Below are 14,342 nucleotides of genomic sequence, written 5' to 3'. Positions count from 1 at the left end.
GTCCGCTTGGGAAACAAACCTATAACAATTATATTCATTGAGATCTCATTTGTAATAAAAATTAACTATAGATTAATAGGTATTAGAAACATAATATTATAAATTTAACAAGAGGAGCAAAAAAATATAATTTTCCACAATTTTGTGGCATGTTATTTCCTGAGGCAAGAAAAAGAATGTACAAGAGTGTAACAGATTTTGTAACAATCTAATGAAAGGATAATGGTAATATAAAGTTTTTGTTGAACTTTAGTGAAAGGATAATGCATAATCTGTTAACAAAATCTGTGAACTTTAGTGAAAGATTTAATATGTAAGGATTTGCAAAATCTGTTAACTGTATAGTGAAAGGATAATGCATAATGATTATGTTGAATGATTATGTTAAGAAAAAGAAACTGTTACACTACTGTATTAGCATGTTGAATGATTATGTAATGAATCAATTATGCATCACATGAGGAACATTACTGCTGAAATCATATAATCATTAGCAGTGCTTTCGTTCTTTCCCCAGCAGTAAAAATGCTGTCCAACAGCGGCATATATTTTTCATACATGCAGGCATGTATGCCAATCTAATGAAAGGACTGAGTAGATTCCAATTCTTTTGTGGAACAAATTAAATCCGCTGCACAAATTGTGGTGCAAACATCGAAAACCACAACTTTTGTTTGAGATTAAAGTTTTTTCCCTTTTCCATTGTTTATTTGATCCCATATCTTTCTTTTTTATATTCATAAGCATAAGAAACTTTCAAGTCCTTAATGTGTTCAAGCAAAATAGAGACATTGTAAATCGTAATGTTTTAACTGTGCACATGTTTCCAATTAAATAATGGATATGTAGATAAAATTCATTAAATACATAAATCAGTATTAAAAGTGGCAATAGTTTTTGCTTGTTAGGAGCCATTTATATAATATTTGGTAACATTCACTTTATATAGCAAACCAAGTCATTCTTTGGAGTTAACTGTGAAATGGAATTTTGACCAAAAATCGTTAATAAACACATGGGGATTTTATTGCTTGTGTATAACTTTACAATTCAGCTGCTTTGTGTTCAGTTTTTCCCTCTATGAAGAAAATTTAGCAGGTTCATGTATAAAAGACGTAATCTTAAAATAGAAAGGCAAATTAATTTCATAAATTCTTCGCAAATATCCTAGCTGTAAATAATCAGGTAGAACAATATAAAACAATGAAACTTTCTTGAAGGACAATGACATCAAATAAAGAACAGATAATTGGTAGAAAAACAAATTAAGTGAATTTAAGACATTTGGAGTAGGGAACTCCTAAATCATACCAATATATATAGAACATGAGAAGATATTGTGTAAATATATCTGAAATTTTTTAAGGAAAAGAAAGAAAAGAAATTATACCTAACACCACTTTTGAAGTATTTTTCAAACCATGCATGTACTATTTCTCATGTAACTAAACCATAACTAGCCATGCACGTGAACTAACAAGTAACAAGGCATCCTTGGCAAGAGAAATTGAAGGTGGAAATGTGGAGAGAGAGGAGACCCGCAAGTTATGGACATCCCCTGGCAATGTCTTAATTTCAAAGCCCTTCAAATCTTTACCCTGGCAATGTCTTAAGGTGGAAATGTGGAGAGAGAGGATGTTGGGTAGGTAGGTGCTGTGCTGTGCTGTGCTATTGTTCCTCCAATCTAATAAAAGAAAATCATTCTTTCAGGAACACAATTTTACTCTTCTCAAAAGCACCCAACCACCCACCAACTCCCCATTCTCCTCCCTTCCTCGGCTAGCCAAGGCGGCTGGTTGTTGCTCCTCCGCCAACACGGCCGCCTACTAGCCTTCATATCTCTGTAAATTGTTAGGATCACAGCCGGGTTCGGTCCAGCATTGCATGATCTTGTCAAAGCTTATCTGATCATAATCAGTCAGGAGATATACAATGGGAGATTCCAACGATAAAGCCATCTGTTCAAAATTATCATTGTCATCATCGTCTTCTTCTGGAGATTCTGAACCGGAGGAGTTGCAACTTATAGAAAGAGCTCCACCATTTTGGAGGAATCCTAGAGGGAAAAAATTGTCTAAACAACTTTCCATGTGTGAGACTCCCAGAGACATCGCATGGGACAGGCGTCGACGCCAAATCCTTCAGCAAGAAAGAAAGAAGAATGGGATCAATAATGAAAATGATTACTTGACAGATGAGGACCTGAATGAGCTCAAAGGAAGCATTGAGCTTGGGTTTGGATTCAATGAAGAACAGGGTCAAGGACTATGCAACACATTGCCTGCGCTTGATCTTTATTTCGCAGTGAATCGCCAGTTTTCCACGAGCCCTGTTTTGTCCCCAGCTACTCCTAATAGCAACCGGTCTTCGGGTTCAACTACAGGCTCATCATCATTGTCTTCTCTTGGAGACTCATCAAAGTCTCTTGGAGAAAGATCTTCATCATTTGGAAGCCCCAGAAGCGGCGACTCAGATTCATGGAAGATTTTGGCCCCAGGTAAGGTTTCTTTCTCTATTCAATAGCTAGAATAATTTTGTATCATTGTGAGGAACCATTTTAATAAGCAACTTGAAAGGCTATTAATCCTTGTTTATTCTTTTCAATTTCCAAAAGAAAGTGTAATTTTTTTTATATGTAAAGATTTTTCTCTTCATCATTTTAGTAGCTATTATGTAATTGGGTAATTAATTATTCATATTTAACTAGAAAAGGACTTTATGGTCCTTAAAATCCTTATATTGCATATTGCATAGGGACAGCCAACATTGTCATGGATAAATTGTGGATTTTTTTTTTTTTTAAAAAATTTGAGTTGTAGTTTTCTAAGAGTATTTTGTTTTCTAACATAATAATAAAGATATGAAGATTAATATTTTCTGATGTGTAAGTTTTCACCTTTTTCTCTCTCTTCTTGTGTAAAAGAAAAAAGGAAAAAAGTTCTAATAAGTGTATTTTTTTTCTTTTTTCTTTTTTGTATATACAGGCGATGATCCTCAACAAGTAAAAACAAAATTGAGGCATTGGGCACAAGCCGTTGCATGTTCTGTGATGCAATCTTATTAAAGGGTGTAATGAGAAAGCAAAAATTGAGAAAGAAAGAGAGAAAGATGATATGAGCTGAAGAAGAGACCAAGAAGATTACCCATAACTAAGCTTGGGTTCTATAAAATATTTACAAATCTTCTGCAAATTGCCAACATGGAAGAGTGGCACAAGCTTGCATTATGGGTAGTCTCTTTGAAGGCATGAAAACCAAGTAATGAAACTGGTTTTAAACCTCAAAAGAGAATTAGTTTCCTTGATTAGAGGACTACGCAGCTTTGCTTGGACTATCCTCTGTCATTTTGAATTTTTTTTTCTTTTTTGATTTTATGTCATAATAATCTTCCATAGTACGTAGTATATAGAAATCAATGTGATATTTCAGAGTCCGAACTGGCCAGAACTCTGTTGGCCTCCTCTTGTTGCTTCTTTAGCATGAGTTGATGTGAGAAACTACTAAGGTTTCTCTTATGAGATCATTCATTTTTTTCAACAATTATTTCAAAGCAATGAAGGATGAAAGGGTTAGTCAATCTTTTGTCATTGGTCCATTATAAAATATGGTTCGTGCATTTGTAATTTGGAAGTTTAGACAATGTCTATAATCAGGGGCAGAGTTAGATATGTAATTCTTTTTTTTTTTTTTTCGGAAACGATAGATGAGTTAGACTGTAATTCAGTGGAGGCAAATTTAACATGTGAAAATTTACTAATTATGGTGTATGTGTTTTGTGTGTGTGTGTGTCTTTAACTAACGATATATGCAATATATATATATATATATATATATGCCAAAAGTTATGTACATGATCAATCTACAATTGAGCAACTCTCTCGAGAATCTCAAATTTCTAATAAAGATGTTTCCCTGCTCCTCTTACTCCCTAATAAATTTTGTATAGATTTCTTTGTTAAGATGAAATAAAGAATGAGCAATTTTTATAAGTTTCAATGTGTATTAAAAGAAATTTAAAAAACTTTTCAAAACGATTTGTATATGAGAGCACATTGGAATAGATAGAGAAAAAGGATAAATGTAAATCGAGTCTCTTCCTTCATTGATACAAGTTGTTGTCTTTTTATTTTTAAGTGCAGTTGACTTATTTGGATGTACGGATAGGTAAACAAATGTAAAATGCTAATTAGATTTTAGTGCAGTGGGAGCAATTTCCTATTATTGTGAGGGTAAACCTATATTTTTCTCTGTATTTACCTAGATTTTGGTAGGTCAGAGGAGACAAGTACCCTCACTTTATCTCTGCCTCTACGTATAATCTTGGATAAATATAAATACTATTGGAAATAGTAGTCAAATGACTTTGTATCATTGCTTCTTTAGCATGAGTTCAAGAAGGAAACCACTATTTGTCAAGGGTTTTATTGAAACCCACTCACATACTTGGATGATGTTTCTCTTCTGAGATCATTTTTCCCAATATTAATCGAAAGCAATGATCCATAAAAGGTTTAGTTAATGTTTTGTTACTGTTATAAATTGTAGTTTAAAAAAATTTAAACAATGCCTATAATCTTGGATAGATATAAATATTGTTTAATTTGAAATTGTTTGCATATCACTTGTAGTATGACCATACTCAAAATCTATCTTTTGTGTGTGTACACACACACGCACATATCTTTGTGTCAATTTTCATATTGTCTTTGCTCTTTGTTATTCGATTAAATTTGTCAATGTTATGCATTAGATATGAGGTCAGATTTTTGCTACTACTATTTTTTTATTTTTACTTTTTAGTTATCTTTAAGATTTTAGTAAGTTAGTCTTCAATATTGAGGTACTCTCTAAGAAATTAGGTAGATTCATTTCAAGTAAATTTTCTTCATATCTCTTTATACATCGATTGAACTCTGCTTTTGGTTTTGTACTTTTAAAACTTTCTATTGTGAGTTTGGACATCATGGTAAGCATTGAATTTTTGATAATCACTATGATAGTATAATTCCATTTCAAAATAATTTGTTTATAATCTTTAATTAGAGCTGTGATTTTACTTTTCCTTTTTACTATTCATTACACATGCTTTATGTATATTATTAGATTGGGTATATCTTGGTTAAGCGGAAGTCTATTAATTAAATCTTATATATTCTGCCATCAATAAAGTTATTTTGAGTAAAATGATTTCTTTGGTATAATACATACCTATTCATAAGAGTATTAACATTTTCTTTTTTTTTTTCTTAAATCTGATGGGAGATCAATTAAAACTAATTTGTACCTTAAGTATGAATGAACAAATTGAGAAAGTTAGTCAAGGTAACTATTTCAGGATATAGGATCACTAGAGAAAATAATCAATATTTATTTTGTAATTTAGTTGCAAAGAGGGGATTTTTTCCTTTATATTGTTGTAAAATAGAGTTTTTTTTTGGTTGTTTTCTTAATCATGGGGATTGCTAGGTATTGAACATCTAAACTCTTAGAATATAAACAAAGAAAAAAAAATTGGTACAACTAAATTTCAATAACTAGAAGATATTAGCATAATTGCAAGTCTTTTTTTTTTTTTCGAAACGTTAGTTAACTTGCATTGAACTATAATAAGAGTTTACATTTCGAGCAAAGGCCCGAGAAGCTGTACAACATGTGTTTAAGAACACGGAGGAACAAGGAATTCCTCATCCAACAAGATGCCTAAGGCATAAGAGCTAACATGCTCACAAACATCATTAACATCAAAATTAGCGAAACAAAAAGAGCACATTCGAAACAGTGACTGTAGTCTTAATATATCTTCAAGCATTGTTGTCATTCTGCAATCTATGGATTTACCAATCTTAAGTTGCTTCAGCAGAGCCTTGTTGCGAACTTGTATGTAGATGTTGCACCACCCTCTTTCCACTGCTTTACATAAAGCCAATTTGATAGCTGCAGCATCATCAATATTTTGGTCTCCTGAGCTTCTGTCTTTTAAGGCCCACAATTCCTTTGCCTCATTTGGCATTCCACTTATGGCAACACCAATTCCCAGCACTGCTGGTCTTTGTAAGCTTCTGGTTGCCACCCGCAGAATTATTCCTTCATGGCTTTCGTGTGCATTACTGGCCTCTACCAGTGGTAGCTCTGTTTCTGTTGTGCTCTGAACAATCTTCTTAGACTCTAGATCCTCTAGTTCCAGCCATTCTTTGTGTGCATTCTGAATAACTCTACTCGGATTATAGCTGGCCTGATGCTCAAACTCCCTCTTGTTTCTGTCTTTCCAAATCTGCCAAAGTATATTTGCAGTTAGCCCCAAGTGGCTTCCCCCACCTTGCCTTTTCCTTGCCTCTGTGATCCTGCTCCACCATCTTTGGAAGTTTCCCTCCTGGTCTTTAGCACCCTCCCATGTAAGTGGAGCTACTTTCCAGATTGCTAGTGCTAGAGGACATTGCAGTAAAGTGTGTTCGACTGTTTCAGGTTCTTCTCCGCAACCTTTACACACTGGGTCCCCTACAGTAGTTCTCCTAAAAATGGCCTCTCTAACTGGGAGAGCTCCGTTAATACACTTCCAGATAAACACTTTAATTTTGTGTTTGATGTTAAGCTTCCACAGGGTATTCCATAACTGATTACTCTGACTACCACTTGCCTCAAAGCTTGTTCCAGCCTTCTCCTTATTAGTGTTACTACCCGAACATTCAGCCATTAACCTCTTGTAGCCAGATCTTACCGTATATTCTCCTCCTTCACTGTACTTCCAATAGTTTGAATCTTCTCTCCCAGCTAAACTGATTGGTATACTGAGAATCTTCTCAGCATCAGACTTGTTGAAAGTTCTGAATACCACGTTTGAGTTCCATCTTTTGTTATTGATCAGCTGCTGAACTGTGTCAAATTCACAGTTTTGGGGCCTTGGTGTAGATGGCTTACCATTTGGAGCTTGTGGTATCCACTTATGCTCCCATATTTTAGTGCTGCTGCCGTTACCAATTCTTCTCAGTATACCTTCTTCCATTACTCCTCTTACACTCATCAGCCCTTTCCAGAACCACGAAGCACTACCTTGCACTTTGCATGAAAAAATTGATTCCTTAGGAAAGTACTTAGCTTTCAAAACTTTGCTCACAAGGAGATTTGGTTTAGTAATTATCCTCCAAATCTGTTTTCCTAGCAGAGCTTTGTTAAAAGCTTCCAGATCCTTAAATCCCAATCCACCATCCTTTCTTTCCTGAGCCATTTTCTTCCAAGCAACCCAATGCATTTTGTTTTTGCCGTTGGCTTCCCCCCACCAATAATTTGCCATAGCTGAACTGAGATCCTTACACAATTTCCTTGGCAATTTGAAACATGACATGGCGTATGTTGGCATGGCCATTGTGACTGCTTTGAGCATGACTTCCTTCCCTGCATGGCTTAACAACTTGTTCTTCCAGCTTTCCAGTCGCCTGTTGATGTTTTCTCCTATGTAGCCAAATATTTGCTCTTTTGTCCTAGAGATAACCATAGGTAGACCAAGATATCTCCCTTGTTTCACTTCTTCCATGCCTCCAAGCTTACTACATATCTCCTGTTTTTGACTATTGGGCACGTTCTTGCTGAAGATCACTGATGACTTCTCTAAATTAATCAACTGTCCAGAAGTTTGTTCATAAGCTTGAAGTATATTCATGAGCTCCTCAGCTTGCTGCACCTCCGCACCACAGAAGATAAGTGAATCATCCGCAAAGAAGAGATGAGTAATGTTTGGGCCTTGCCTACTAATCCTCATACCTTTTAATCTCTTATTTTCAGCAGCTTTTTGGAGTAAATTTGAAAAGCCTTCAGAGCAGATCAAGAACAGATAAGGTGACAATGGATCACCTTGTCTTATCCCTCTTCCTGGCTTCACATATCCCTTGACTTCTCCATTGCAGTTAAAAGAATATGACACAGTCTCCATACATCTTGCAATCCAGTGTACCCATTGTTCACAAAAACCCATTTTGAGCATCACATCTTTCAAAAAGTGCCATTCCACTCTATCATAAGCTTTAGCCATGTCTAACTTGATAGCCATGTAACCCTCTTTCCCTTGCCTTTTGTTTTTCAGATAATGCATATATTCCTGAGCTATGATCACATTATCAAGTATTTGTCTATCAGGAATGAAAGCAGACTGATTTTTGCTGATACATTTATCAAGGACTGGTTTAAGTCTGTTAGCAAGGATTTTTGAGATGATCTTGTACAGCACACTACACAGACTTATTGGCCTATAGTTTTTCAGACACGTTGGATTTAAGATCTTGGGTATAAGAGATATAATGGTATGATTAATGGATTTCAACATACAACCAGACAGGAAAAAGTCTTGGACTGCCTTGACAACATCCCTTTTTATCACAGTCCAGAATTTTTGAAAGAATAGTGGGGTCATTCCATCTACACCCGGAGCTTTATCCGTGTTCATAGAAAAAATTGCTGATCGAATTTCCTCTTCATGAACTGGTCTGGTCAGATTAGTATTCATCTCCTCAGTAATAGTGTGATTAACACCCCTCAGCACCTCTGAACTATCTCCTACTCCACCACTAGAAAACAGCTTGTTATAAAACATGGACATCTCGTTGACAAGTTCCTCTTCGTTCTTGGTCCAAGTTCCATTATCTCTTTGGATCTCACTGATCTTATTCCTATTCCGCCTACCCCTCACACTAGCATGGAAAAAACTAGTATTTTTGTCTCCCTCTCTTAACCAGTTTACTCGAGCTTTTTGGCTTCAAAAGGATTCCTCCTCTCTATACGCCTTCTTCAATTGTTCCTTAAGCTCGGCCCTTCTGACCCTTTTGTTCTCCATACTGGACCTTTCAAGCGTGTCCAGTTTATCCTTGAGATCAGAGATACTAGCTCTAGAGTTTGCTTGGAAAGTGTTTTTCCACTTTAAGATCTCAATTCTACAATTTCTCACTTTCCTAGTAACTCTAAACATATTGGTTCCCTGCTCCTCCTTACTCCACGCCTGCTCAATAATTTGCTGAATACCTTCCTTTTGAATCCATCTCTTATCAAAATAAAACCTTTTTTTCGTTCTCCTTATTGCTGGATCAGTATCCAGCATGAACAGACTATGATCAGAAGCAAAGGATTCAATGTGCTTGCAAATGGCCCCCTCAAACTTCTGGCTCCACTCACAGCTACTTAGACATCTATCCAGACGTTGCCTTACTTCTCCTATATCATCCCAGTGGTTGCTCCAAGTCCAGGGGTGGCCCTCAAAGCCAATATCTACTAACCTATTCACAGCAATAAAATCCCTAAAGGCCTTAAAACTTTTCTCCTCTCTCTGGATACCCCCCCCATTTCTCTTCATTAGAAATAATATCATTGAAGTCTCCTGCTATCACATACTTCTCCCCCCATAATTTGCTCCTATCCTTCAACACTTTCCATTGTTGTTTTCTAATTTGAGAATCACAACTTGCATACACTCCTATAAACCACCATTCCTCCATAGGATCTCTTCCTCCTATTTTAGCTTCTATAGTGAAAGCTGTTTGGATTGTCTTCATGACACTAACCCCATCATTCCATAAGAGGCACATGCCACCTGATCTATGCATAGCTTCAGTAACCACAATATTGTCAAACTTCAGCCAGCTTTTGACTCTACTCATATAATGTTCCCTATTCTTAGTCTCACTCAGAAAAATGATATCTGGAGAGAAGAGGTTATTAACCTCCCTCAGATGGGGAATTGTCAAGGGGCTCCCCACTCCTTGACAATTCCACACCATAACCCTCATTTACCCATGGGGGCCCCATTAGGGAAGGACCCCACCTCCACTTGGTTAGCCTCTAACACCACCATCATCTCAAAGGATTTAGTCTTCTTACAGTTCTGATTCTTACTTCCATCGCACTCCATATCGTTACCTATCATCATTGTTTTCCTTTTCCCCCCACCAGCTTGATTGCTACCCTGGCTAGTCAACTCTCTAAGAGGCCTTCTAGATTTAGAAGGGGAAGACACCTTTCTGTTCAACCTTTTAGATTGCTTCCTGATTGTCTCTTGTATTTTTCCATTCTTGGTACTCGCCTCATGTGTCATCAGCCTAGTCTCTAGTCCTCCCTCCACAGTGCTAACACTATCTACCACGGGAGTTCCACCTATATTGTCCTCCTCCATTGCAGTCTTACCACTCACAATGGAGTTCAAAGCTGCACCTACTCATTGTGCTCTTCCCTGTTCATTCTTTACAGCCTCTATATGTTCCTGCTCCTCTTGCTGCCTATTTGCTCCTTCTAAAAGTTCTTCCTTTTGAGAAAGAACAGTCTGATCAGCATCAATCCTCAACACATTAAGGTCTTCAGAAATGTCCTGTCTACCTGCCTTCTCTTTCTCCAAGACCTTATTCAATTCCAAATGATTCTTCTCCAGCACACTACTCGACTGACCCCTTTCAACTAATTCCCCATTCAGGAACTTCCAATACCGTTTATCCTTATCCATATCAGTTTTGGTTTGCCTAGTCTGAGTAATTCCTTTAACTATTCCTGCTCTCAACTAGGGGCCAAACTGATTATCCACATTCCTTCTTGAACTTTCCTGCTGTTTGGTGCATGTCCTTTCACCATGCCCTACAAATCCACAGTTATAACAAAAATCAGGACAACGTTCATACTTAAAGGCTACCCAGATCATTGTTCCTTCGATTTTAACTATGGTTCCTCTCAGAAGAGGTTTAGATAGATCCATAGTCACAAACATCTTCAAGTGCCTTCCTTCCTTTCCCCCCATTTGGAGAATTATAACATCCTTAACCTGTTTGAAAACAGCCCCTATCTTTCGTCCAACCTCTTTCGAAATCCAATGCATCGGTAAATTCCACACTTGCACCCACACTGGAGCCAATTTGAACGCTTCCACATCTCCTTCTATTCCTTCCTTCCACCTGTTCAAGACCAACATTTGGTTATCTATAACCCACGGCCCTCCTTCCAAGATCCTTTCCCTATCCTCATGGTTTGGTATGTTGAACTGGAAGAGATTTGGTCCTAGCTCTACCACCCCCAAATTTTTGGGGTACCCCCAGGCTACCGTGGCAAACCCTTTCACCCCAGTAAAACTCGCTACCTTTTCACTCATAATCCTCCCTATTATGCTATCCTTACACTCCCTGACACCACTTTCCAGGTCCCCTAAGTCCAGCGTAGCTCCAGAGAGCTCATTTCCAGCTAGAGAAAACTTCTGCATCATGTCACTCAAGTCCGACTCCATAGCAACAAACAGAGGTACTACGGGTAAAAAATCACACCTGGTTAAGGAGATGAGTACACCGACACAAACCCCAGAGGAGACTGAAGAAGGCGACAAGAAAGAAAGGATCAGGCTCCAAAACTCGACAAAGCTCAGAGCTTGAACACAACACAACTATCAGACTAACCACCAAACAGAGCTACAGAAAATAAAAAACAGCAGCTTTACCCACAATACCCAACTACTCAAAGAGAACAAGCTAAAAATACACGCAAAACTTCAAACCTGGAGATATGGCTGCGGGAAGCAGAGTACACTATCAAGTTCGACATGGCCTGCTGCTTTATACACACGACTCTTGCAATCCTCTGTCCTGAGACCAACCCCACCACAATTTTGTCAGCATTAACACTTGCATTTACTATGTCCGAGCAACAATCTATAGTTTTTGGAACTTAGGAAGGTTGTTGATTTTAGTGCTTTGCCGAGAATCGCGTGAGTTTAGAAGTTTGAAAACTTTTGAAAACCCACCAGTAGGGGGAAAGTTCTCTCAAGGAGAGAAAAAAGCATAATTGCAAGTCCAATTGGAATAAATTTAAACAAAGTACAATTGAGCATTCAATGATAGCTACATCATTGATATGGAAGGATTTCGATAAAATGCCCCCAAAAAAGGCGACATGAGAGAAGCGACATGCAAACAGTTTAAAATAACTATGCTGCTAATGCGATAACTGGAGATCTCTCTCTTGGGAGTTCTTTTCTCTCTCTTGGAGCTGTGCACTTTTCTTCTCGGGTGTGGAAGTTTAGACCAGAAAGTTCAAAAAAGTTCAAAAAACTCAAAAAACCGGGACATTGAATTCCCAAATGTCCTGCTACTGCTACCAACAAATGTTAGATTGAGTATGTTTTGATAGGCGACAAATCTTCACTTTTGTCTGATTCCACTTAAATATCAGCTTCATTTATGGCTGCGAAAGGAGGGCATACTGAAAATGGAAGCAGAGCTCTAAACTGCATGAATGCAACAAATATACCGAGCTTTTCCACTCGATCGTACCATTAGTTTGACAGGTAAAGTATTAATAGCTCGCCGCTGAGCTTTGTCTGTTCTTTGTTTTCTTTTTCTGGTTGGTGGTATCTGTACTTCCGGGAGTGTCGAACTTGGTAGTAGCTGTCTTTGTTTAACCGTGCAGTCTGGTTTTTCTCTTTGCTTGTTTGGTCGGTTCTAGTTTAGTCTGCTTTCAAAATCTCATTTGTGTTTGGTATCTTCCTGGAGGGTGAGTGTACAATGGCCGAGGAGCTAGCAGTTATAATGCAGAAATTTGCACTCTCTGAGCAGGAGATGGGAGGTACAACTCCTGAGCTGGGGGATGCTGACACGAGTGTCCAGGAGTGTCAGCTGAGTCTGGTAGGGAAAGTAATAGGGGAGAAGATAGTTAACTTTGTGGGGGTGAAAAATTTTGTTAGTTTGGCTTGGGGTTACCCTCGAGGGCTGACTGTGATGGAATTATGCCCTAACTTATTTCAGTTTGTCATTCCGAGTGCAACTGACAGAGAAAGGATCCGGAATGGTGGACCTTGGATCTTAGATAGCCAAATTCTGGTTCTTAGAAGCTGGTATGATGGAATAGAAGAGGACAGCTGTGCTTTTTGGATGGCTCCCTTATGGATACAGATTTGGAATCTTCCAATACACTGGCTCTCGAAAGAGGTAGGACGGAAAGTTGGGTCCATTTTTCGAGAAGTGAAAGAGGTTATAATACCCCAAACGGGAGGAAAAGAAGGAAGGCATTTGAAGTTACTGGTGTTAGTGGATATCTCCCTTCCATTGTTGAGAGGATCAGCAGTTAAGCTCAATGGATTAGGTAAGTGGATCAGTTTTAAGTATGAAAGATGCCCAGACTTTTGTTATGGTTGTGGTATAGTTGGACACAGTGAGAGGAACTGCAAAACATCTTCTACTATAGGGAGAGGATTATCAGATAATTAATATGGACCCTGGCTAAGAGGGAACTAGAGTAAAGGGATCCCACAGGTAGAACATACTTTAAGTAGAGGGAGGCAAGATAAGGTGATCTGGGGCTTTAAGGATGGGGAACTGGTGCAAAAAGGAGGAAGTGAGGAACCTCAGGGTATGGGACAAGGTAAGATAGGATGTATGGAACAAACGGTAACAAGAAGAGATGTGATACCCCGACTTTTAGGATAATATTTTTGTTTAGCCTCAAAGAGGATATTACGGTTTCTTTATTTTATTTTTGTTTTAAAACATTATTTTATTTTAAAGACTAGAAACCCTACTTGTACTTTAAAATCCTAGTTTACTTGTGACTGACAGGTTGTGTTTGAATCCCTCATATTTGACTCAAAACCCTAATTTTATTCTATGAAATTGTAAAATTCATCACTTTTTTCTTAAAATTCCCTTTTATTTGAAATACATTACCTTATTATAGCTATACTACTTATTTACATCCTCAAGGGTTAGAATAAAGAATAGAATTAATAGTTTTACCCTTAATTTTACAGTTCGGGTAAATTAGAGTTTACACGTATTTTGGTAATGTGATTAAGTGTGGAGGTTTGTGTACTAAATTTAGTAATTAAGAGTGAGTTTTAGATGAGAAATAATATGAGATTAGAAGTGAGAATAATAAGTTAGTGAATTATAAGTAAAAATCCTAGTACGTGCGAGTTAAGGAAAAACGGGTAGAACCGACGTGCACCGTTTGTTACCGAATGAGTGCACCACGTGAACACCACTTTATTACCTTAATACCCTTGCTATTAATTGAGTCAAATCAGCCCCAAAATATCTGATAAAGCAGCCGAAAAGTTGGACAAAAAAACAAGAGAGAGAAAAGAAAATTTTGACCACCAATCAAATTGTGACATGTGTTAAACTTTGACCAAGGTTTTTCTTGCTTTCTTATCTTTCCTTGGGCTGCATTTCTTCTTCATTTCTGCACATTTGGCCGTGAGAGTGAGGAGAGAAAAGGAGAGAAAGAAACACTTCATTCCATCGTGATTTCTTGCTCAATCTTGCAAACTAACCGATAGATTCACCAAATAATCCATGGAAGTTGCTTAGGAAGGTGGTTTGCCATCTTGGAGTGGAG

General features: G+C 37.5%; 3 protein-coding genes across 3 annotated transcripts; 2 read left to right on the top strand and 1 right to left on the bottom strand.

Annotated features, from left to right (window-relative positions):
* Window positions 1–1,932: 1,932 nt before the first annotated feature.
* Window positions 1,933–3,064, top strand: LOC113769270. The gene is made up of 2 exons (XM_027313733.1): window positions 1,933–2,497; window positions 2,985–3,064. Exons 1-2 carry the CDS (start codon window positions 1,933–1,935, stop codon window positions 3,062–3,064), a joined length of 645 nt encoding a protein of 214 aa, XP_027169534.1.
* A 7,463-nt stretch (window positions 3,065–10,527) lies between these two features.
* LOC113769269 lies at window positions 10,528–11,241 on the bottom strand. The gene has a single exon (XM_027313731.1). It carries the CDS (start codon window positions 11,239–11,241, stop codon window positions 10,528–10,530), a length of 714 nt encoding a protein of 237 aa, XP_027169532.1.
* A 1,270-nt stretch (window positions 11,242–12,511) lies between these two features.
* On the top strand, window positions 12,512–13,213 carry LOC113769268. Its single transcript, XM_027313730.1, has one exon. The coding sequence runs from the start codon at window positions 12,512–12,514 to the stop codon at window positions 13,211–13,213; it is 702 nt and encodes a 233-aa protein (XP_027169531.1).
* Window positions 13,214–14,342: the final 1,129 nt, after the last annotated feature.

Source organism: Coffea eugenioides, chromosome 4, assembly GCF_003713205.1.
Source record: "Coffea eugenioides isolate CCC68of chromosome 4, Ceug_1.0, whole genome shotgun sequence".
NCBI lineage: Eukaryota > Viridiplantae > Streptophyta > Magnoliopsida > Gentianales > Rubiaceae > Coffea > Coffea eugenioides.
This window is presented reverse-complemented; position numbering and strand designations above follow the sequence as displayed.

Coding starts and splice junctions, on each gene's coding strand:
- LOC113769269 (XM_027313731.1), bottom strand. CDS start 11,241: ATGGAGTCGGACTTGAGTGACATGATGCAGAAGTTTTCTCTAGCTGGA.
- LOC113769270 (XM_027313733.1), top strand. CDS start 1,933: ATGGGAGATTCCAACGATAAAGCCATCTGTTCAAAATTATCATTGTCA. Junction 2,498..2,984: donor ATGGAAGATTTTGGCCCCAG/GTAAGGTTTCTT, acceptor TTGTATATACAG/GCGATGATCCTCAACAAGTA.
- LOC113769268 (XM_027313730.1), top strand. CDS start 12,512: ATGGCCGAGGAGCTAGCAGTTATAATGCAGAAATTTGCACTCTCTGAG.